Source organism: Ctenocephalides felis, unplaced genomic scaffold (assembly GCF_003426905.1).
Source record: "Ctenocephalides felis isolate EL2017-DRISC unplaced genomic scaffold, ASM342690v1 CF-g0.4_SCAFFOLD_01604, whole genome shotgun sequence".
In the NCBI taxonomy this organism is placed as follows: Eukaryota; Metazoa; Arthropoda; class Insecta; order Siphonaptera; family Pulicidae; genus Ctenocephalides; species Ctenocephalides felis.
The window spans coordinates 30,980,116-31,006,615 of record NW_020537758.1 but is presented as its reverse complement, the minus strand read 5'-3'; the positions used below and the strand labels follow the sequence as shown (position 1 = coordinate 31,006,615).

The 26,500-nt window shown below is 29.0% G+C and overlaps 2 protein-coding genes across 2 annotated transcripts in view; one reads left to right on the top strand and one right to left on the bottom strand.

The window, feature by feature from the left end:
* The window catches only part of LOC113372331 (frizzled), a 192,559-nt gene that overhangs the window by 12,440 nt on the left and 153,619 nt on the right, over positions 1 to 26,500 (bottom strand). The window lies entirely within an intron of this gene.
* On the top strand, positions 6,218 to 17,117 carry LOC113372673 (frizzled-like). Its single transcript, XM_026613026.1, has 2 exons — positions 6,218 to 6,290; positions 16,410 to 17,117. Exons 1-2 carry the CDS (start codon positions 6,218 to 6,220, stop codon positions 16,925 to 16,927), a joined length of 591 nt encoding a protein of 196 aa, XP_026468811.1. The 3' UTR covers positions 16,928 to 17,117.

Here is a 26,500-nt window from a genome sequence, read left to right as displayed (position 1 = left end):
AACAATAGTTGTTGCGCCTCCTTAATTTTTTTAACTTTCTTATTTTATGAACACTAGTTGTAAGTAGCAAGTGTTTGAAACATCCAGATATGTGTAAATAATAAATATAATCAATATAATTAGATTTGTACATGATCAAACCAGTTTGTCTACTTTTCTACTTGCTTACCTAACTATTTTTTTACCTGTTAATTTTCTACCTGTCTACTTGTATAGTTGTATACTATTCTACCAGCTTATTTGCCTACCTGCATTTTTTTATCTTTTTATGTACATGAGCAATCCGTCTACTTTTCTACCTGTTTACCTGACTATCTTTTCACCTGTTTATTTTTCTATCTGTCTACTTGTATAAGTTGTATACTATTCTACCAGCTTATATGCCTAGCTGCAAGTATATTTGATGCATGTACTTTCTTTGTACATACCTTTGGAAAAATTGTATCCCCACATGCGCACACACACATCCATGTAAAGATATACGAAAATTTTCAGTTTTGATTGATAGACGATTACTATAACTTACCCTTCAGGAAGTTAATAACTGATAATATTTGATAATGTAAAAAATAACAGAATTATTATGTTAAAATAAATAATTATTTATCCATGTTTGACACCAATTTGACTTTTTTGAAAATACTATTTTGAAAACATCGGCCTTTCTATAATAACTTCACAGGTTGGAAATCACAGAGTTAAAGTTTAATGTGATGCATTAGGATTATGATTAGGTTTGTTCATCATTTATTCATGAACTCCATTTGCCATGACTATATAATAAAAGTTCTTGCAATTACCAACTTAAGTGATATTAGCAATTAGAACTTAATAATCATAATAAAATTGAGGATACTAATTCTTTGTTTTTGCGTTTAGATTCTTTTTAGACAACGTGAATCAACTCTTGCGGTCGGAAAGGAGAGAATTTGAAATTTTAATTTTTTTGTGTCGTTTTCCTTTCGCATTCATTTACTTCAAATTATAAATTCTGGTCTAATGTGACTATGCATATATAAAGCATAATTTTGTACCTTGATTTTTGTGTTAAAGCATACGGCTACAGAAATGCGTTTAAGCACATAATCTGGAACGTTTGGATAACTTTTTAATCTCTCTGGATCGCACTATCCGAGCAAATAAAGTAGCTTTGTCCTACGCTAGATTAACTCACAATTGTGGTACACTGAAATGGAAAATTACTAAAAGCATAAAGTCGAAGCTACATAAACTCCTATAGTCTGGCGGTTTCAGCATAGTACACCAAGCAGAATCGTTTCGCCGCGAACCCTATAAGCACAAAATTGGGACAATGAAAATACGAGTTTTTCATAAGAAACCGAGGTGTATATAAAGCTAATAATAAAAGGTCGTATATATTATACTTTATTGCTTTTATATTATATTGAGGCAAAAAATATCTTCAATAGGCCGATGCAAATCATAACAACGGTAGTTTGCAAATAAAGTCTCTTCATTGCAACAATACAACGGTGCCAAAACGGTATTATTTGATATAAACTTGCAAATATCAATTTCTTTGTTATAAAATAGAAGCACCGACAAGAACTTAATGGGCTTCAATATTTCTTCAAAAAAGTTTCAACGAGATTGAGTTACATTACGTTCAAGTGAGATGAAAAAATAAGGAATATTTTTTGCAGAAAACATCATTTGCGAATTCTTTTGTGAAGTGTATCAAGGGTAATCTTCAATGTATTGACAAATAGAAGCACTTTTGGTTCATCCGGAATACTTTTTATTACAATATTGACAACGGAAATTTCTCGTTTATATTCATAGGTATTAGAAGTCTGATAATTAACCGATTCTGGGTTGATTGAATTTTCACATATATTTTTATTTTTCTTAATTTTTTTTGCTTACTCATTACTATATTTTACTAATTTTACTTTATTTTAAAAATATTTTTTTTTGTAACTTGTATCTGATATACTAGATAGAAGTAGAAATGAATTAACTCTTTTTCAGCTAGGGCTGTTATATACGAGTATAAATAGTGCAATTTCAATCCTGTTCCAGGTACAAAAATGCAAAAATTCTAATTGGATTAATTCTGATAAGTGTCGTTTATAAATGGAATGCAATGCCACTAGCGAAAGGTATGATGTTCTAGATTCTCCCCGGCATTTCAACATCAATTTCAAGTATTTTAATTGAATATGTCGCAGATTGATTCATTTTGTAATATCTTCTGTAAAATAAAAATTGTGCACGTTATTATATTTTGCGAAGGTTTGAATGTAGATAACTTTCTTTTTTGATTTTGTTGGACCTAAACTAAAGTATTATCGTTTTAAACTTGGGTACATTTTTTTACACAACTTGTTTAATAACTAGATAATCTGGATATAATTTCTTGCAAAGCAGGATGCAACAAGGTCTAAATATTAATGCTCGAAATACAGGACTAACATATATCTTTCAAATGAATACTTGGATACTTGGATACTGGATTCTGGTTGTGTAGTAAAACGAAACTTGAAAATTTAGCAATAGGTTTAGCTAGGTATAGTTTAAGCTTGATACTGATTATGCTAATGGCTTGAATTTTGGTTGCCTGTTTTTCGTAAGAATTTCAACCCATTAGATAACTAGATAATCAGGATATCATTTTTTGCAAAGCAGGATGCATGAAAGTCTGAATATTAATGGTCGAAATACAAGATTAATATATATCTTTTAGGTGAATACTTGTATACTGTTATATTTTAGAAGGTCGTTTTCTGGTTGTGTAGTAAAAGGAAACTTGAAATTTTATCAAATGATTAATGGTTTTAGATCTGTGGCTATGCACAATTTAATTTTGATACTGATGGTACTAATGGCTTAAATTTTACTTGTCTCATTAAAGTATAATTAAAGTAGTTAATCCTTTTCGCGAGAATTTGAACCCATTCGGTAACCAGATGATCAGGGTATCATTTCTTGCAAAGCAGGATGCAACAAGGTCTAAATATTGATGCTCGAAATACAAGACTAGTATATATCTTTTAGATGAATACTTGCATACCATATGTATACAAGTATATTATAGAAGGTTGTTTTCTGGTCGTGTAGTAAAACGAAACTTGAAATTTTAGCAATAGGTTTAGCTGGGTATAGTTTAAGTTTGATACTGATTATGCTAATGGCTTGAATTTTGGTTGCCCGTTTTTCGTAAGAATTTCAACCCATTAGATAACTAGATAATCAGGATATCATTTCTTGCAAAGCAGGATGCAACAAGGTCTAAATATTAATACTCGAAATACAAGACTAACATATATCTTTCAGATGAATACTTGTATACTGTTATATTGTAGAAGGTCGTTTTCTGGTTGTGTAGTAAAAGGAAACTTGAAATTGTATCAAATGATAAATGGTTTTATGGCTATATACAGTTTAATTTCGATGCTGATGATACCAATGGCTTGAATTTTGTTTGCTCTTATATGTCATTAGAGTAGTTAATCGTTTGTCGTTCGAATTTAAACTGCTTTGATATCAAGGATAGAATTCTAAGGATATGATATGATTTTTAACGTTTCTTTGAATCAGTTCTTAGGGACAATGTATTACATTGCTTCAGTGAAGTTCTGAACTCTCGATTCGTTTCTTCTGCATTATTGTTAGTTATATTGCAACTTGCAACAATACCATTAACAGTGCTACACGAAAGTTGTTAATCCATCTCATGTCCTTGACAAGGTCTGTAACACGGGTTTTTAATACTCACCACCATTAAAGAGTCCGTAGTGTTTTATATTGCACGACTAATGGAATTATTTAGCGCGTACCTAGAATATAAATTGCACACTTAGGAGCACATCTCGTTGGGATAATGAGTATTGAGTATAAGGCACATTATATTATGTTTAGTATCATATTAGGTCTTTGATAATACATTTTAATACGGTTATTTATAGGTGCATGTATGTTTATAAGCAGTTCTTCATTTTGCGACGATAAAAACGTTCGAAAGCATTAAGGCATAGGCTGTCAGAACAAGAATAAAGATAATTATAAAATAAATATAGACTGCTTTTATTAGCACTATTGAGTTTGAATGGTAATAATAGGATTTGGACAGGTTTTTGTTGATCACGAATTTATTCTGGCTTGTGCAGAATGGCTTGAGATTCAAGTTTAGAACTGTTTTTTGACCATATATAAAACTTATACTATTTTCTTACCCAAACAATATTCCATCGGTGAAACATTTTTGTTTCGAAGTTTTCTACCTCCAATCATGGATTTAAAAAAATTATTCAACAATTTCCTAATTTGATTTTTTACTGTTTTTATAATAAATTTAACACCTTCATGATATATCTCTGTACTATATCTGCAGCCCCATCGTGTTGGGCAACGAAATAAACAACAAAATATATTATTCGAAGAGTATTAAAAGGCGCATTGTATCTTGGAATTGTGGCTTAAGGATTATTGGCTTATAAATCAGGTTATAACTTAATCTGTCTACTTTATCTTAACGGCGGAGTGACTAAGTACCATTCGACCGGCAGAGGACACCGAATGCCGGCCGAGGCCGCTGCAGGTGTTCGGATTTCTTAGTATTTCATAAACACATTCCGATATTTGCGTGAAATAAAAGTCTCGATAAACAACCTGATGTCTCTATATTGGGACTGTTCGACAGCCGAAATTTGTTTTTTATTGCTGGATTTTTTTGAGGAAGCCACTTCAATCCGAAGGTTTGATTTGTAGTCCATGCTTTTCGGGACAGGCTTAAGAATCTGAAATTTGTGGATTTAATTTGATGTGTTTATCACAAAATAATACTGAATTATGGAGAAATCGTGGAATCAAGCGTGGGACGGTATTAATAAAGTTTTTATGATGACTTGAATAGGATTTCTGTCATAAAGGAAACTATCATTATTTATATTGATTTTATAATAAATGTTTTATTCCTACACGTCTACATTTACGAATTATAAGATATCATATATCCACAAAATATTTTGATTATAGTTTAGAGTAGTATACATTTATGTTAAGAGATTAATTACTGCTCCAATACGATATCCATATACAATTTTACCACGGTTACCGCAAAAGTTATGTCCATATATCACAAAAATAGAGACAAATTCTTCTGGAAGCAAGTTGTATATCACTATAAGGACATATTACAGCGACAAAATTCTTTTTAACTATAATCCATCGCGTTCCATAACACAAAACCCACTTTGTTCCTTCCTATATGAGATAATTTTATTTATGCCATGGTTTATAGAGAGCGGGTTGTGAGATTCTTAATACCCGTGGGTGAATGAGAACGGATCTTCAAGTTTCAGCAAAGTCTCGGAAAAGAGTAACTATGGAAGAGAGCTGAGGGACTTAGTTTTTAGTAAGATAAATACTCATGTAACAATATAGTTTAAAGATTTTTCCAAAATATAAAGATATTTTTTTTTAAATATAAATTAATTTTGAATATATGGATTCGAAAATCAATCCGTGCATCACCGGGATCCTTGGTGATAGTTAGAAGTGATACTGTCTAGTTTCTTGTTTTTATCATTATACAATTATTATATTATTTATAGTGTATATAATTTGAGATAAACTATAGAATACTTCCATTGGACACTATACGAAGTAGTGACTAGGAAATCTTTCAACCTATTTTTATTCTGATAATTCGGAAAATACTATGGTTGTAAAAGAGACGAGGTGGGAAAGTGGTTTGATTTAATTGCTAAATTAATTTTGCCTAATTGCTAAATTAGATTTCGAATACTTAGATTGCTAAATGAGTCAAATTATGCCAAATTTCTTAAAATTCTTGTAGTTTTGTCGAGATTGTCAAGAATGATGAGCAAAGTATAGTATGTAAAGAAATATGGAGAGGGTACGGTTTTTTTTAATTCGACATTTCCCCACGATATATTTTTTTAATTATTTTATTGTACCCTTCATTTTTAACTCTTATATTTATTTTTGCATTTAAATAATGTTTACTTTTTAGCCAAATTGTTCTCTTTTCTGAGTTGCCTTTACGAAAATTTGAAATATAAAGTTAATTTATTACAGACTATTCGTATCGAACGTTTTGAAACTCTATTTCGATCATTAATATTGCGTCTATTCTTTCATTCCTATTTAAATTTAAACGGAAATTAAAAAATTTAAAGTTAAGTTTTTTATAGCTAACATAATGAGAATCTCAATAAAAATAGGTTCAACGATGAGGTCATTCAATACTGGTACAATTCGTTTTCATATCTTCATTATACCAGCTTTCACCTGTTACAAGGAAGGTAATTTATGGTAAACTATATTATAGTATAGGGACCATATCGAAGAAGTTTATTATCTTAACCTGACACAAGAAAAAAGATATTTACTTTGTTTGTATTGTTTAAAGTTTTGCTTTGTTAGCAAAATTTTTACGTGTAGAATAGTAGAAGTAGCAACCTGCTCTTTCGCTGCACTTTGTAATAAAAATTCTATAAAATTTTGTAGACAAGTGGAAAAATGTCATCTTTTTCTATGTATACATGTTTTTGTGCTGTTTGCTTTCACAAGAGTTCAATATAGTCTGTCTGTCTTTGTCACCAATATTGGAAAAATATTTATCAAAAATAAGCTTTTTGTGGAAAATTATAAAACTGTATTAAAATCTCTGATCGTTTTACAAATGCAAAAATGCCATTTCAATTATATAATTTTGTTTTTTACTTCAAAGCCAAGTTCGAACTTATGAACTCGTGTTGCCACATCACTCCCCCGTTCAGTAGGTAGTAGTATTAGTAACAATTATTAATTACTAGCTCTCTGTCTATTCGTCTTCCTCCTATGCGGGCGCGGGTGTCTGTGCAAACCTTGTGGCTTCACAAAGCGAACTCTTCTTTCAGATTTATGACCGCGGTCTTTTCTGTTATCTCCGCAATCTTCCAGCTTCGCGCGAAGCAATGCCTGTATATAATTTTTGATCGGTGATATTTTTTAGAACCTCAGAACGTTTTTTTATATAAGTCTATCTGACCAAAGTTCCGTAGCAATAAAATCGCAGTATTTTTTTAATGGTTTTATTGACGTCTGTTGTTCGTTGTTCTGTCTTATTTTTTTTTTCGTAAATAGAAGATATGGATGTCTATTCAAGGCGTTGCTGTATCGATCATTAGATTAAAAGTATAGTTTATGATTTTTGCTGTATCAGGGAAAGCCAACTGGATGACTATGTAGTAATGTGCTCGTTGTATTGTTTGTGCTGATTAATCATTCAATGATTAAGATTATTTAAATAAAATCTGTGCTAATGTCTACGCTTTCTCCAAAAAACTTTTTAATGGTAAATTAGAAAGGAGCAATCAATTATTAATAAGCAATTATTAATGCTACTTTTTAAATATCATGTATATTACATGTATATATTAGGTTGGCAACTAAGTGCGGCTAAGATGAACTAGATGGTTTCAATTGAATTTTTTAAGTTTGCTGGTGCAGCCCAAATGTAAATTTACTTTTTTTATTGTATAGCAGATAATTCAGCAGTCAATCCGTAAAAAAGAGTTTTTTTTATCGATTGTGTAGTTTTCGTTTGGCGTTCGTTGAAAGATTAAAAATCAAATCGAAATTCTTTGTCATGTTTTGCTTTTAATAACTGCAGAGTTAAAAAGGCAGCTTAAGCTCACAAAAGTTATACGTCGTTTATGATGAATTTTCCAAATTTTTCACTCAAAGATGAAAAACTTTCATAATGATGAGTTTCAATCAATTCTGATATAAACATTTAACGATATTAAACAATGCAGTTCAAAAAAAGCGGCCTGAACTGCCAAATCAAAATGGTTATTTATTTCATTATTGACAACATAAATCTTCATACACTCGGCAATTATTATTGGAGCTTACAATTAGTTGGGATGCTTTGCCACATCCATCATATAGTACTTACTTTACACCATTTGATTACTTTTAGTTTAGTTTAGTTTTTACAAAACTTCTAGAGTTTAATAATGATGATGGTGTCATGTTTTACCTGATTCAGTTTTGTGATAATAAAAACCAGAAGTTTTGTGGAAACGGTAATGATGCTACTTGAAAGATGACAAAAAGTCACTGATCAAAATGAATTCGTTATTTATTTCCATGAAAAAATGTCTTTGATTTACAAAAATTTGCACTTAGTTTCTGTAACTTTGAATTCACTTTGTCGTTTATATTTAAATAAATCAAAATTAAAATTACTTATTATTCGTTAGACTTGCGCTAAAGTATACGGCATTAGTTTTTTTCACGGTTATTCACATTTTCAATGCATTAGGAGTAATCGAATACTAAGTAACTAAACAGTAATTTTTAATCTGGTAATTTTATTTCTTCGACGATTTATCGATGGACCACCTTGGAACAATATTTCACGGATAGAGTTTCATACAAAACTAAAACGCATCCGCATTCTTTGGTATTGAATTACCAAAACAATACGTTACGTTCAAGAGAATTATTAATTCTCACAAAAATCTTTACATCGGTTTACGTTTTAATATTTCATCAAACTGTAATTCCATCCAAGCAGAAGACAATGGACAGACAAACGACGAAGCGCGGTGTAATCCGCTGATCGTACAATACTATAATACCGTGTCTAATCCGTATGTACAGATAAATTAATTGAAATCTGTCAGAATAACAGCCCATGACGGATATCAAAACTTCTCAAGCATAGTTGCTCACATGACATAGATTAGAAAATTTAATTTGACGGGACGACGATCGTATTTAAATGTTATGAGTTTGTTTCGTCGATCTGCTCGTCTGCCCAAACTGTTTTGAGACTGCCTTCTTAGGGGGCGTCCATTAATCACGTGAGCGAGTTTTTGAGGATTTTTGGACCCCCACTCTCCCTTGGTGATACATGGTGATATTCAAAATAACCCCCCCCTCCTCCAGCAAACATCACGTGTATTTTTAGTTACGTGAAAAAACTGTAGAATTTTTAATTTCTTTTTGAAAATATTTGAAATAAAAAAGAAATCAGGTAAAAAATAAATACACGTGATATCTTACTATATATATACACGTGATTTTTTGTCTAACCCCCCCTCCCCATAAAAACCCGACATGATTAATGGACGCCCCCTTATATGTCACACATCTAAAACCATTTTCAAAAATTTGTAAAAATTGTTAGGATGACATATTTGAAATGTTCCATTATTTAAATTACATATTTTAATGTGACGCAAAATTATTAAAACGCAAAGTTATCAAAAAAAACATCTTCATTATGAGAATCGAAGACTTATCATCTTGTTGCTAAATCTTAATTGACAATCAATAGCACTTATTATATCATAATTATTCGTTAATAAATTCTCTTATAAGCTACTAGCGGTACCCGATCATGTGTTGCTGTGTTATACTTATAAATAAAAATCTAAACTGTTGAGCTGTAGTAGATGCATTTCGAGAGAAATATCCCATTCAGCATCGCAATACATAATATAAGCTTATCAGCAGTAATTATACTGTAAAACCAAACAACATACATCACATAAATTTATTTTTTGTAACATACACTAATCTAATATTGAAATATACTAATTAATACTAAATATACGATTAAAATGTAATCAAAATTATCACGGTTTTCCTCAAAGAAACCTAAATTTTGAGGACAGTTGAATATACAATGTGAATGTAAGATTGCGCATAGCTAGATAAAATTACTTTACCTTTCATACTACATCATATAGTATGAGTTGTTGAACATACAAATTATTCAATTTGACATTTTGTACGAAGGCAATTTTTGGGGTTGAAGTATGAGAAAATGGTTATTTCTTTTTGGCTTTTATATATTATACTTCCTTTGCAACTTCCTGCAATTCGTTTTTTCTGCTGTTGTTTTGTCAGATATTTGCTCTTTTTATGCTTAAATAAAAATTTTCTCGTTTCGAGTTGTTTCCTCACGATATATTTTTTTAATTATTTTATTATTTTTAACTTTTATAGCTCTATAAATTATTTGTATTTAAATAATGCTTTATCTTTAGCCAAATTGATCTTTTTTTCTGGGCTGCCTTTACGAAATATAAAGTTAATTTATTACTCGTATCAAACGTTTTGAAACTCTATTTCGATCATTAATATTGCGTCCATTCTTTCATTCCTATTTAAATTTAAACGAAGGCATAATTATAAATTAATTAAAAATTTAAAGCTGCTAAGTTTTTTATAGTTAACATAATGAGAATCTCAATAAAAATAGGTTCAACGTTGAGGTCAACCAATACTGGTACAATTAGTTTTCATATCTTCATTATACCAGCTTTCACCTGTTACAAGGAAGGTAATTTATGGTGAACTATATTATAGTTTTTCCGATATTTATTAAAGGATGTAATTTATTAAATTATATCTATTTTATTATCTTGAGGTCACACAAGAAACGAGATGTTATTGAAGAGTCAATAGTCAAATTTCGCATAAATTTATATATGTGTATAAAATTGTGAAATTTATATTCCGTACTATTAGACCTGCTACAAGAATTTCTCTAGTTTATAAATTTCACTTCCTTGCACAGCACAGCCTATTTTAATCAGTTTGATTAATGACATCTTGGATTTTATTGATCAATAACTCAATTTCGTTATAATATATTCTCGGCGATAATCACCGCTGACATTAGCCTTGTATCACTATAATTACATTGATCGACTGCAAATTAATGTTATTCATGTAATGCAACGGTTGCCTAGAAAATTTCTAAATTCTCGATAAGACTGGAGATTTAAATTTGATTTTTTATGGAATTACATTAACAAGTGTTATCAGGTCGGAGTTAAATAACCAACCGACCACTTACTATGCACGCAAATCTATTCATTTTATATTATTTTAAGATCATCATTAGCTAACAGTCATTATTTTATTTATGAAAATATTTAACCACTTGATTTGCGAAGTTATTAGTAATTATATGTAAGAATTAGTTAGATATTTTTGCCTCTTAGTAAGTTATTTAGGTAACCTGTAGAACGCTGTATATAATATTTTGTTATCTTACACCGACATTCATATACGATGTATCCATAAAAAAATCCGGATATTTTATTCAAATTAATAAAGATGTCACACTTGGAGTGTAAGATTATTTTACATGACATTGATGTATGGGACAACGGATTATTTCAATACCGGCTTCTTCCCGTATACAAGAATAAATAATCATTAGAATATTATTAGTATAATATATAGTAAATGAATAATTAGTTTCTGAAATTTTGTATTTATATTTTCATATCCTATGATTTTTTTATATTAGTTATCTGTATTTTTATGAAATGAATTTTATTTAAAGTTCGTCAGTCATATTTATGTTTTTGCAATTTAAAAGTGGTGTTTGATATACTTATTTTATTTGGAAATGTAGATTTTATGGTGTGAAAAAAAAGGTTTTTTATTTGGAGAATCATACTCAAAATCTATAATAAATTTATTCGATTAATAAAATTATTTACCTTTTGAGCTAATGCATTGTGTTGTCGAACATTTAGTTGAATTACTCTCCTTGTAAATTAGTAGGCAAGATTAGTTCAACCAGTTTTGCCTACAATAATTATAATAAATTAATATGCTTGATGTATATTAATTATAATTCAACACATACATTTTATTGTTTCACTTTAATTAATTGTATAAATTACTGGGACGGCCGCTATATAATGAAGGCTAGAGGCGGTTTTGTCTTTAACTTTTACCATGTATGTATTTGTAATTACGAGATAATAATGCACATTCATCAGGAGGAGATTGTTTTTTTTTAATATTTGCATCATAAAATGACGATTTCTGAACACTCAGTCACAAACAAATGAATAATTGTGGGGTGGGTGAATATTTTAAACAGTAGTTTTAGGAAGGAAAAGAAGACGATGGTACAAATGATGAAATTTCCCAGGCTTTAAAATATGCGATCTCTAACTTAGAGAATCCTAGGAAATTTTTAGAAAAGGATGTAATATTTTTGTGAAAGGAAATTATAAATTAATTTCATAGAATGCACAAACTTTTATAGATCTAGAAATACTTAACCATATTTCTAATGAACGATTGGACAAATGTAGGGCTATATGTTTATATAGTAATTTGTATCCTTGATGTTCAAATTACTGCCTGGACTATATAAACACTGGAGATACTTTTGATATACCCGATCATTTAGTCCTAATAACCACGAAAAATGGATTTATACAAGTTTAAGAAAATTAAAGACAAGCTTACTTCAGATATGGATATGTAAAAATGTATATAGTGATTGTAATATGTTACAAGATCGAAAAAAATCATACATAATTATATAGTTTATACTTAGGTCAATGTGCTGCACCATGTTTTTTTTGTATAAAGGGGGAAAGCGTTTATGCATCCCAGACTAAGTTTTTTGTCTGGGTATGTCGGACTCGATACTGTCTGGGTATAATACCGACTAAAACCTCCGATTATCTCTTGCCTTTAGTTTCCACGGAAACCGCCGTTAGGCATTACTTCATGGGGGGGAGGATCTAGAATGCTGTAATTCTTTTTCTGAAATTATACTTTTTTTTAATTGTTGCCATTCGCTCTTCTTCTTCACTATGTGATGGAAAATATCCGGACTTCTATCCGAATATAGGTACCACATATATCTCATGATTATTTGAGTTATAGGAAAATGGAAAAGGGAGTTTTCAACTTTATGGTAACTCATCATGAATAGTAGATATCAATGCAGAATTAGATAGAGGATTTATAACAAAAAAAAACTCATAAACCGCTAGTCTATTTTCGCCTTGTCATAAAATATCTGTCAGCTCTTCAGTTAAAACTGGTGTGAGAATTATATTGAATGCGTTTTCTCTGGTTTTATAATACGTATACTTCGTGTTTATTACCGGCTGGAAGCAAAATCAGACCTAGAAGACTTAATGCTGATATATAGGTTACTTTAATATAGTCTGCGACGTACAATTTATATGCAATATTTTAGAATGCACTCTTCCGAATACTAAAAGCTGTTTAAGTGAACTGAGATTTATAACATTACTTTCGAGCGTGTCTATGACTGGTTGTTAAATTGCACATTTGAATTGTTATTTATTTTAGATGGCACTCGACAAATGTTCTTTAGAAAGATGAGATACTATTTATATTATGAATTATTCACATTGGTAATTTTAAATTATGACGCAATTCAATACCATTATCTCAACCACATCTCAACAATTGATCTCGAACACATTTTTATTATATGGATCAGATGAATATTATATTTGCCGAATCAGGAAGAAATTTTATAAATGAACTACATAAAATATTTATTTTTATTTTAACAAATTATGCTATATAGTACATAAATTTATACACTTCTTCTAAGGATGTTTCTATAAAATATTTTCTATATAAGAAAAATACTACCATATTTTATCCTCGATATTTATTACTTTTGTATTAAAATTTTTATAATGTAAGTGAATTGAGTATATGGGAAAGAAAAGCTCTTAAATTGCTCGGGGATAATGGATTTATTGTGTCGCATAAAAAGTATACTTTGTTCGACCCAGATTTGTTTTACACTTGATAAAAATAAGTCTTTAATATTCAAATATATTCTGAAGTGTTGGAACTGGAGTGGATTCGTTTTTAGGAAGGCGCCAGTGCAGTTATTGAGAAACCGTTTGAGAGATATTTTATATAAAAACAATATAGCACAAATGGGATAAAGTTAAAGGATAGTTGCAATACTATGAAATTTTTATTAAAATAAAATTTTGTGTGTTTGTTAAAATTCTTCAAGGTCTGTTACAGAAGCTTAGATTCATCTGCTAAAGTTTTTGTTTCCCTTATTCCGTTACTATTCTCTGCTGTCTATTAACTTAGCTTAATTCCTGGTTATTATCTCGTTCAAGAGAAAGGGGCTTGGTAAATCCAAGAGTTAAAATACTGGTATCACAGAAATAGTACACCCACACAAAACCTGTGACACTATAACGACTGTTACTGAATAATCGTTTGATCTTAATGCATACGTACTTAGTCGTTTGAACGTGCCTGATGGCTTTTAGATGTGTAGTCATTGTTATATAGAGACCCATAGTGTCTCGTTGAATTATTTTAGTTGTATTAGCTTTTCTTATCTCGTTCGTAGGCACTTTCTACTTTATACATCCTATTTATATAGCTGTTTGTTTTATCCATGTAGCCACAAGATCTATTTTATTCCGTGGACTATCATGTTAGGATTGCAGTTTTCCAGCATAATTTGAAGTGAAGGTTCATAAATTTCATGATTAGAAAGATAGCAATATCTGGTAAAAATTTTAAGTGCAATCTAGTGACTTGCGAAAGAAAAATTTAGTACATTAATAGTACAGGGAAAATAATGGATCTATGAAATCCAAGTCAAGGGAACTCTATTAAAGAAAACTAGATTCTATTTCTATTAAACTATTTGTTTCTGCGTCTGTTGTCTATCAGTCTGCCTAACTTTGAATCAGTCTGTTCTTCTATCTATTTGTTTGTCTATTTCTTTACCTATCTGTAGGTGTTTATGTCACTTTCATGTGTTTGCAACAATTTATTACCAATAATAAATATTGTGGGTTTACCTAATAGTAGTATTCAGCTAGAAACATTTTTAATTTCCTATAGGGTAAGTTATAGTTCTAGCAAAAAAATAAAAAATGAAAACGTTTGAATATATATTCACGTTTCAAAGTTTTCTGAACATTTTGTAATACCATAGGAAAAATGGATGTATGCGTGTGATGGCGAGGGGGTGTATGTGCGGATACAAGTTTTCGTCGACGATTTCTAGAGCATGGATCAACTGATTTGAATGATTTATAAATCATTCTATTTCTATTGATAAGGAGACATGCCGATTAGTATTTGGCGAATGCAGGTCCAGCCGTTTCGAAAATACAGGGAAAAAAGTACAAAAATAGCAATTCACTTTTTGAGAGAACGGAGCGTTTGATTAAACAATTCGAAAAACACATCACTTGTGTAAACTTAAATTTTCAAGGAATTTCATAATTTTCAATTTTTTTGAAAAATTATAATTCTTTAAAATTTCAGTAGACGGGAAGTTTACTGTTCATGAAATTATTCGGAATTATGCGCAGATAATCAAGTTCGATTGTATTGAGTGGATTGTAAAGTTGACTTGTGTAGTGTGTAAATCATTGTTTATACAAAACGACATTTCAGAAAACCGGTTTTCGAATTTTAATTTTACTAAAAACCGGTTAAAACCGAATTTTATATAAAAAATCAATTTTTGGTTGAATATTCTGTAATTTCTCCGCAAATTTAGCGTAATTTAGAGCAGTATTTGACTGAATTTATCTATTGTTCAATAGATAGTAAACAAAATAATTTAATTTTAATTAGTAGAACTAAAAAATAATAGTTTATCTTAATTGAATAACTTTGAAAATAATTATTCGTTATTCATGCATCATTTTTACATATAGGAATAAAAATATATTTATAATAGTGAAAGGAAAGTTTTCGAATAAATAAAAATAATATATTTAAATAAAAAAACATGTATTAAATTTAAAAAATTAATAAAAAAATATTAGATACATGTTGATACATACTTGTTAATATCAAGTTTAGTTTTAAAAACAATTAAGCTAAACTCAGGTATTGTCTGTTCCGAGCAATTTTAATTAATTAATTTTAAACATTCTGATTGTTTTATGTTCAATAAAATATGATTTTAAAAAACTGAGAACGTCTATCGAATTGCTACTTAGACGTGTCCTTTGTTTACTCACAAAATTTCCTGAAATAGAAAATACTCTCAAACTTGCCACCAAATTATACTTAATTGTTTGTAAAGCCTGATATAATAATTCTAAGTTTTTTGTTATTTAATTTGTGGCTTCTAGGGTTTAAACACTTTTTTGAAGTTTGAGTAGAGAAAGTTACTTCTTCAAGAAGAAGTCATACTGATTTAAATTAATATATACATTGGTATAAAAAGCTAAATTAATATATACAAAACCTTTCTGGGAACCATTGCAGACTGATGAGATATCAAATGCTATTGAACCGAAATGATTTCAAGAATCAAAACGCTTTCATCTGTCTTTTATATTTGGCTATATTTGTCATTTTCCATTTATACAGTGAAAACCGAATTTTTTCACTAAAAAACCGGTTTTCGAATTCCATCATTTTCGCAAAAAACCGGTTTTAAAAACCGGTTTTTGAAAACCGGCAGACCCTAGTAGTAATGCACTTGTTTCAATGTTAGTAGTTAATCTAATCCTTTATGTTGTAAGTCCATGTTGTGTTTTTTAATTATTTTGTCTTAAGTGTAAACTAATTTCTGTTTCCAATCTTTCTAACCTTTCTCTATTTGTTTCTATCAGGTGACGTCTTATCCGGTGTCTGTTTCATTGGCCTCTGGGACGCTGCGGCTCTTCGGGGCTTCGTTCTGGCGCCTCTTTGCGTGTACCTCGCCTTGGGCACAGTTTTCTTACTCGCCGGATTCGTATCTCTCTTCCGTATTCGAACTGTGATGAAACACGATGGAACAAAGACTGATAAATTAGAAAAACTTATGATCCGAATTGGACTGTTCAGCGGCCTTTATATTTTACCAGCGTTGACTTTAATCGGATGTTACTTCTACGAACAATCCTATCTGGACGAATGGATGGTGACATGGAATCATGATATGTGCTCGAGGAGCTTTTCGATTCCTTGTCCTTTGAACAGAAACGCGGCTGGTTTGTCCAGGCCGTTGTTTGAGATTTTTATGCTAAAGTATCTGGTGGCGATGCTGGTTGGAGTTACATCCAGCGTTTGGCTTTGGAGTGGAAAAACAGTAGTCACGTGGAGGAGATTTTTGGATGGTCTTGCTGGACGGAGAGAAGCCTACGTATGAGATTATATACGAAGGAAATTTAAAAATTGTGCTAATTTTTAAGATGCTGCCAAACTAGTTATTACAATATATTGACTGTATAAAAAAGTGTTAGAATTAAGTATGTTTGTGCTTGAATCAAATTTGATGTTTTATGATATTGTAAATATTGTCGCGAGTGCAACGAATTAATGTGTGTATGAAATTGAACCCATGTAGTTTTAGACTTTATTGATAAAGTTAGATCTGTTACAAGATCTTTATTTACCAAGTAAATTTCGGAAATTAACAAATACTGTTAAACGCTTTTAGTTTATAACATATGCTATGAGTGTGTTAATTAAATTAAATATATTACATTAGTGTACATTTAAGTACATCAAATATATTAAATTAAATACCTTATAATTCAAATTGTTAATTTGATTTATTTAGACATAATTAGACGAGGCCTACTTTGGACTACTTAACTGACTATAATTATAAGCAGAGATATGACTAAATTTAAATTTTTATTGCACTTTCCATACTTAATTGGAAAGCAAAATGAATTTAGCAAAAATGCGTTAAATTTTTTAAATACTATTTGTATATATCTTCTAAATTTTATTAAGGAAAGATGCCTTTAAAACTATATTCTGATTAAATTTATACGAGCTTTCAATGGGCAGTTTTTGCTTATAAATGTTAGATTCTAACTATAAAATTTTCATTTATAACTTTTAATATATATTTGAACGTTTAACAGTTTGTTTTTGTATATATTGTAATTATGTTTGTAAATTAATGAATTTAACATATTGTTGTAAATATTATTTGTTGATATATTATATAGCTTTACATATATTGGAAAAATGTAATTTTATAAATTTAAGAACTTACTGAAATAATTTTCATCAATAATTTATTGATACTCTTTCTTTGAGCATAAATAATCTCCAAATTTATTGATTAAGAAAATATGTATGCAGTCAATTAGTTTACGTTACATTAACGTAATTAAAATTATGAAAAATTGGCGGATGTGTAAAATATGTATGTTTTCATTTATAAGTTTATTAATTTCGATATTTTTAAATCTAAATTAATATAGACACATTCTGCTTTTAATGCATATTAGTAATTTTTTCAGTTATCTAAAAAGCAAGTCTTAAAAATATTTTTATTCTAACTACGACCATATAGAGAATTTAAGATTGCGACTTCTGAAATTTATTTATAGCCGATTTTATCTGTATTATTATTTTGCGGATAATGTTTTTATATTTTATATATGACAACATCCGTTATGTTTTTATTATATTTGCCATGACATTTTTTTTATTTCTTTACTGTTTGATTATACATTCGCTGAACATTTTAGCCTAATTGGAATCTGTCGCTCAAACTTACAATGCTTTTTTGTAATTCATATTTTTTTCTCAAGCAAAAACAAGTAGGTACAGTTTATTTGAGATGCTTTTGGAAAGGTACCATAAATATATATCATACATCTGAAATAAACATGTTATACACATATCCCAGACACTTGGTCTAAGAAATTATCTTAATTTAATAAGATTTTAATTAAGCCTTCGTCACAGTTATAAAGAAGTAGAAATCAAAACGAAATTTGAAACAATCGTATGGTGAAGTAGGAAAGATTTTGATAAAAATATACACGATAGAATTAATTGTTCGAAAATTATAGCTATTAATACCAGCATTTCTTCAAATTTTATTATATTTTCGGGATGAGATCTGTTAGTTTATAAAATTGAGCATGTCCTTTATTCTTACCACCTGATGCTCCTTATCAAGATAATCCTCCCTAATATCGACCAGCACCTTTCCTCTAAATTGAAGTATAGATACTTTTATTTAATTTTTCTATGGTCTAACTTGAATTTTTAAAACGTTTTTGTGATTATGAAGTTTTTATGAATGGGTATTTCGTCGCTACTAATATTGCTTTTATCGTTTTGGTGGCTTTTCTAATTCAGTCGAATTTTGGCCATCCCTCTATTGCAACAAATCGATGGTTAAATTTAGCTTTTTTCTACCGTTATTTTTAACAAGGGTTATTTTCGTAAATAGACATCTCAACACCTGAAATAATGCAATGTGCTTCTTATACCCAAAACTTTCAAGAGAATATTCCAGCGCAGAGAAACAATAAAATCTATGTCAAAAGTATAACAAACAGTTAAACTGTGGGAAGTTAATGCAAATACTTATTTATTGTTTTGATTAAATAAAGAGAGAGCAGTGATTCATATATAATTTATCATTTACATATAGCAAAACATAGATTTAAATTGCACCAATTTGCTATTATTTGCATTTAATTAAAATAATTTACGATCAGGAAAGATATAATATAAAAATATAAATAATATAAATATAAACTAATATAAAAACTGCTCAGTACCATATATTCAATTATTCTAATTTTCGATGTATTGCATAAAAGATAAATGTTTGAATAATTTTATTATCATTGAATACCTTTAAATTATTCAATGAATAAGCTCATCATAAAATTTATGGGTATTTGCATTAATGGTTTTATTTAAATCATTTGGAGATATGAACATTTCATTCATAAATTAGGTTTTATTGTTTCTTGCGTTTACTAATTGAGCTAAAATTTGGAACAAATAACGGTAATGTTTTTAAAGTTTAATTGGTAGACAGTATGTATAGGGTTATATATATATATATATATATATATATATATGTATATATATAACCAATTTTTTACCAGTATAATTTGCTTTCATTCTTCGAAGAAAATATAAAACTTTCGCGTTATTTTTTTATATTTTTTATTTTGTGTAAATTCCAATTAGGCTATAATTAAAAAAGTTCTACCTTAACTTGGTGTAAGGTCAGTTATAAATTTAATTCGTATAAACGTTCAAGGAATTATTGGAAGTATTTTTTTAGTGTTTCTGAAATTGATGCACATATTTTATTCTTGACATCTAAAAAAATAGCAATTTTTCTATCTGTACCTTTATTAACTGAAAAATGTTTGAAAATATTTTTACTTGTAATTTTTACAAAACGCGATCAATTTCAAACCCCGAAGTTGTTAATTTTATGATGAAACTGATTATTGTTATGCTGCCAAAAATAAAGTGTCATTTATATATTACATGATAAGGCATTTAATTAATAATAAACGAATTGTTATTGCAATATATGTATAATAAGATGTCGTATTTTTATATAGTTCATATAATAATACTTACAATTAGCAATCTTTGTACGCAATGTATTTTAATGTATATGTACCAGATTTAATGTAATATAAAGAGATTGTATTATAAATTACTGAATTTTATTTAGTTAATTTCCCAGGTGGCTTGGTATGGAACCAATTTGAACAATTTGAGAAAATCGATTTGATTTTGTTTTAAATAGATAATCAAATTTATATTGGCATGGAATCAATAAAATTTTATTACATTCAACCCTACTGTTGAATATATTCCTTTCCCTATAGTATTATATTGCTCTTTTATCACGATCATAATTTTAGTTGGGTTTTATTGCTTTATGGAGTTATATTTATTGTCATATCAACAAACCGCAGCACCACATATTCCAACACAATATTGTGAATTGTAAAATTTATTATTGAATTTAATAGCATTATAGCTTATGAGATTAACTAAACGATTTTTATTACCATTCAGCTTATGCTCGATGATTAATAAGGATTAGTAGTTTATTAAATGCAACATATAAGTTATTAATAAATCAGCGAATTATTGTTTATTTTACATTCCAGACGAACGTACGTAGTACACACACACATTTTTATATATATACACATATAAATTCTTTAAAAAGTTATCATAAAATTTGTAAATTTGGGCTATAGTTCTATCCTTCATTCAGAATATACGTAGAATGTGTCTTACAGATAGAATTACACCATTTTAAAGTTCTTATTACATAGTTAAGTGCTATATCCTTACTTATACCGTGATTTTTTTCGTTTTAATATTGTGATAAGCAAAGTATAAGTAACATTTACTATTTTATTTTTAATCCTCAAACACTATTGCTTTATATTCAGCTTTCATTTTTTTAGTTCTACTGAATGAAGACTAGGAGCTGTTTTTGAAATGCATTCTTTAATACAGAGTTAAATAGAATTTTATAATACAGAGTTCAATAGAAAGTTATGACAGGTTGCTAAACGTCATAGAATTCTTGAAGTCTTTATAGAATCCTGAATGAGTTTCACCCACAATTTTTGACCTAATATATACTTGCACTATACATTTATAACTAGTTATTGTAGTTTAAAGCAATTAAACTCAATGTGTAATGAACTATGGTATATCTATTCATTATAATGATTGGCGTAAATGTTACGGCTTTATTTTATAAATTGCTATTGAGATAGCAAATTCCGATATGAATAAATAATATATATATATATATATATATATATATATATATATATATGTGTTTTATTATCATTATTATTGTTTTTCTATGAAATTTTTTACATATTATTTATTTAGTTTTGATTTTTATAGTTAAATTGATTACCACTAAATACAGGGTAAGATGCTAGCCGAAACGTATGGATTTTAAATAAAGAAATTTAAAAAAAAATCTCATACTTTATATATATATATATATATATATGTGTGTGTATATATATATGAATGGAAACGACCAGAATTGGTGAAAACACGGTCTTACATCGAAATAAGAAGAGGATCTCATATATCTCATTGAAAAATAATCAATCTTGGCTGATAGTAATATCGCATTTGCACGATATCTGATGATATCCTATTTTACAAGAAATGCTTTGTATGGTAAAATACTCACTAATGATGATGACCAAAAATCGCATTTGGCTCAGTTTTTGCTGATAAGAACCATGAGCTGAATCATGGCAATTGCAAGAATGATGGCAGGAGATTATCGTACAAAAGGGATATATATATATATATATATATATATATGCGTGTGTGTTTGTATTTAAGGTCCAATTTTTTATAAGCACTTTTATTTTTAATTTTATTTCACACTGCAGAATTGCAATTACTTTACTTTCTTGCCAGCCTATTTTCGTTTTTACGTTTCGTTTTTAAAGCAATTAATTATTTTATGCTATTGCAGGGTGACACAGTAATACTTAACATGTGTGTCATAAGACATAAAAGATTACTTGTCGTGCTATATAATTCATTTTATTTCGCAATTCACTAGCTTTTGATTAAATCCGCGAAAGGCAATTTCAGCTGGCACGACGGCTGCAGCGCCTCAGGCTTCGGTCGAGGGAGGATGCATAGACCATAAATCGGATTAGCTGTAATCCAGCGCTTCCTTCGATTGAATATCAAATAAGTGCGACATTTGACATAAAAAATAATCATATAAAACCATTGGATTTATTGTAATGCTCAGTGAAGACTAGGGATTATGTTCATTTAAGAAATTAAAATGATTTAAGGCTTGCGATAGTTGAAGCTGGCGGAAAATTATTACAATTATTTTTTTATATATTTAAAACAGCAATCAGAACCTTCATCCTATAAGCTTGCGAACTGAAACTTCTCCCTACTTTATATTCTTAGATGGTTTGCCAATTGGTTATCCATCCATATTTGATGATTTTTTATTATTAGAATTTATCTAATAGGGTTGGAAACATATTGCTATATATATTTACAAGTGAAAATCGTCGTCTGACAACAGGCTGCTCGAAGTGGGTATCGAACCCGGGACCTGTGAATCAAGTCCAGGCGTTATTATAATTGATTTTATTTTTGTTAAGTATTTTAATGATTATAATAATAATATTCATAATAATCTTTATATTTGCTTTCATTTAAACCTTTAATGTTATTAAATGTTTTATAATTTATTGATATCATTAAGATTGTCTGCCGGTGGTAAAATGTCCACCAAATCGTTTGATGGGTAGATTTTTATCAAATATTTTCTTTTGAATTTTTTTCTGCAGTTTTTGCTTTTACTTACATTAGCAAATTACCACATTAGCAATTTTTTTTTAATTTTCATTTAGCAATATATACATTTCATATACATATATCCATATCTCAGACAGACAGGGGTGCCTGGTATAAGAGATTATGGATTGCTTTATACATTTTTGCCTATACATATATATTTATCTATTTCATATTATTTCATTTTAAAATAACACATTTATATAAGAAATTAAGTATAAGAGTCATATTTAACTAATAAGGTCAGTCTTGTTTATATCTGATATAGTTTTTTAATTCAGTTTTAAATTTATTCAAGTTTGTCAATATTTTTATTTCGGTAGGTAATTTATTGAAAAGGCAACTTGCACTTTATTTAATTATTTCAACTAATAATTAGCTCACCGTGGGTTAGTGGTTACAGCTATGGGATTTGGGACAGAGGCCCAAAGTTTGATACTCTTCTCAGGCATCCTGATGTCAAGCAGAGGTGTCATCGATTTTGGAAATATCGATGACGATTTTTTTTCAAGTGAAAATAGACCTTATCCTGAATTCCAGCATCAAAAAAATATCACTATTGTGTTATTATATCAACAAATGTTGTAATAATTAAAATTATCACATTGAAACGGTACAACTGTTTGGGTTTACAATTATAAAACGTAATTATTTATGTAATATTTGTAAGTTCTGATTGCTGTTCAAATAATAAAAAAATCCAACTATCGATAGATCCGTTAATCGATAGATGATCAAGTAGTATTAAGTATATTAGAATATATTAGCATACTGCTCTATATATAGTTTTGATTTTAAAATCCAGATAAAATTATTTCTTCATGTAATGGCTACTAGATTTGATTTTTCTAAGTTTTTTGATAGAAATTTCTACAGGTTTCCGAAGTATTGTATAAAATGTAATTTAATAACAAAAAACGATTCCATTCCATTCCATTAGCCCATATATTAATTTAGCCATTTTTTGTCAGTCCTATAAAAAGTATAACACACAATGAATCCATACTTGTGGAATGACAAATAAAATAGAGCAATTTGCTTTAAATATATTTATTGTAATCATAATACTTTAATGATCAACAGTAATGCAAAACAATTTATTTGACGACAGCATGTCTTTGAAATAGCCACAAAATATTTTATAATTAATATGTAATAACTTCACATAATAATTACCTACATAATTTCCTACAATACATATCTTTATATCTCAACTAATGTCTCTGGCGACTATTATCTTCATGTGAAGATTTTATCATTGCCGGAGGAAAATGAAATCGTTTCTGCGTTATTACATTTAATATTTTCGGAAGCGACGACATCCAATTTCGGGGCCCTTCCTGCCTTCGGTGGTTATCTGTAATGAAAAGCTCGCCACGGGGCACCTCGGAGTTCGGTCATATTTTCACGTTTCCTGGTATTGACATCTGAATTGAAAATGTATATAAAATATTGTCGAAGTGTTGAATGAACTTGCAGGTTTGTGTACTGGTGGGTTTCGTAGAACTTTAAGTTTAAATTATTTTACTAGTTGACTTTGGCGCACTCACTGAACAGCGCGAACAGTTTTGTATCGTCAGAATCGAGATAATGCTATTAATAAGAATATTTGATCATTAAAAAAAGTAAAAAAATAGTAACAACCATAATCAATTTAGTATGTGAATTTCTACGCGTGCTACTTAATATTTAATGTATGGGCTGCCCTAAGCTTTCCAAATCTCCGGTTTATCTTTATTGCATTTATTTTTAATAAAATGAATATGTGGGTATATATTTAATAATCTAGTGATAAAAACTGTCAAAACTTCTTTGTCGTTTAGAAATATAGTATAAATTATTAATATAAACATAAATTATATGACGTTCACGCTACTGTGAATGTAAATAAGTGTGAGAGAATGCACCCTATAGTTAAGGGTGCCAAATGTATTTTATTGTAGAGAAATTTCGATAACAGCACATGTATAGGAATATATTCCACTAGGAAAATAATTAGAATTTAAAAACAAACTAATTTTATAAATAAAATTTAATACCTTTAAAATAAAAATGGAGTTACAAGCTAGTATGGACAAAGAATACATATACGAATGTACGAAACAATTGAATTTTACATTGAATAACAATTTATTTTGTGTAAAGCAAAATTATCAATGAACTTGCACTAAACAATGTGCGATTTTTTTATAAATATAATAATAAAAATAATACAATTAAATAATTAAGGCTGATTTTCAAATTAAGGCTGAGATAGGTCCGTGGGACAACATTTTTCATACAAGTATTTCTATAGGTTATGGTAAATTGAGAACTTATTTCGGTGGTCCTCAATTTTTGAAACATGAATACTGCGTCTATCATTAATAACTTCATTTACCATTGGACGTCTTTTTAAGTCATTATTGCAACTAATATGCAAAGTCAAATTATATGTGCAACTACATTATAATTTGATTTTGATATTTAATATTGCCTGCTTCAAAAAATGAAAATAAATGACCGATTGGGAGCTCACGTTGACTGTATTTCTAAGGTCATTTCATACCATTCACTTCCGTCTTACTGAGATATACAAAATGCAAAATCAATTAAAAATTTAAAATAAAAATGACGATCAATGAGATATATTACAATGTAATACTTCATATTATATTATATTTTAGTATCTATATAATACAATGTAATACTTCATATTATATTATATTTTAGTATCTCAACTGTTGTCCTACATTTTTTTGGTGAATTTCTTATCAGAAATTCTAATACTGATGACTTTCCATTGACGCAACAATGCCAGAAAAAGCCTATTTCCTTGGAAACATATTGCCATCTATATTTTGAAGTCAAAACAGATGTCAACACTACTGCTCGATATCAGGATGTCCGAGACGTTTATTTAACCTGGTACTCCCGAATGGAAGCCCATAGATGTGAATACTAAGCACGTAAGAGTCCAATATAATATTTAACAACACTTGTTAATTTTTTTGTGATAAATAAATTTCTAGATCCCAGGTCGTCAATTCCAAATTATATTGTGCAACTATGTGGTATATTTTATAATTTCCATTGTACTTACATTTTACATGATAATTTATTATCGATATTTAATATCGAATCAATTTCACGCATCTATATACTTCGTCCATTGACTAACGACCCTTCGGAATGCAAACCCTTATTTTTCGGCCCGCGTCATCCCTGCGTGGTTAACAAAATAAGGGCGCACGATCATCGCCTACAGATATGATACAATCAATGACAAAATACTCTTCTCTATTCCCAAAAGAGACACTAGATTGAAGTCAAAATAATGTTCGTACTCCGTAAAATGCAATAAACTTGCCTAGATGTTTTAGTTTAATTAAGAAATCGTTTCGACGAATATCGCAGTGGGATTTGATGCTTATCAAACGGTTTAATATATATGCAAATCGTTTGATTAATGCGCAAATTTGTAACAAAAATATCCAAGCATTATTCGTTCTCTCATTTAATGTGTTGTATTATGTTATAATAAAATTTCATAACAATTACATTAAGAAACTCATTATGAGATATTAAACAGGGGAAACTTTTGTTTTTAATCTGCGATAAGATAAGC

Coding starts and splice junctions, on each gene's coding strand:
- LOC113372673 (XM_026613026.1), top strand. CDS start 6,218: ATGAGGTCATTCAATACTGGTACAATTCGTTTTCATATCTTCATTATA. Junction 6,291..16,409: donor TTTCACCTGTTACAAGGAAG/GTAATTTATGGT, acceptor TGTTTCTATCAG/GTGACGTCTTATCCGGTGTC.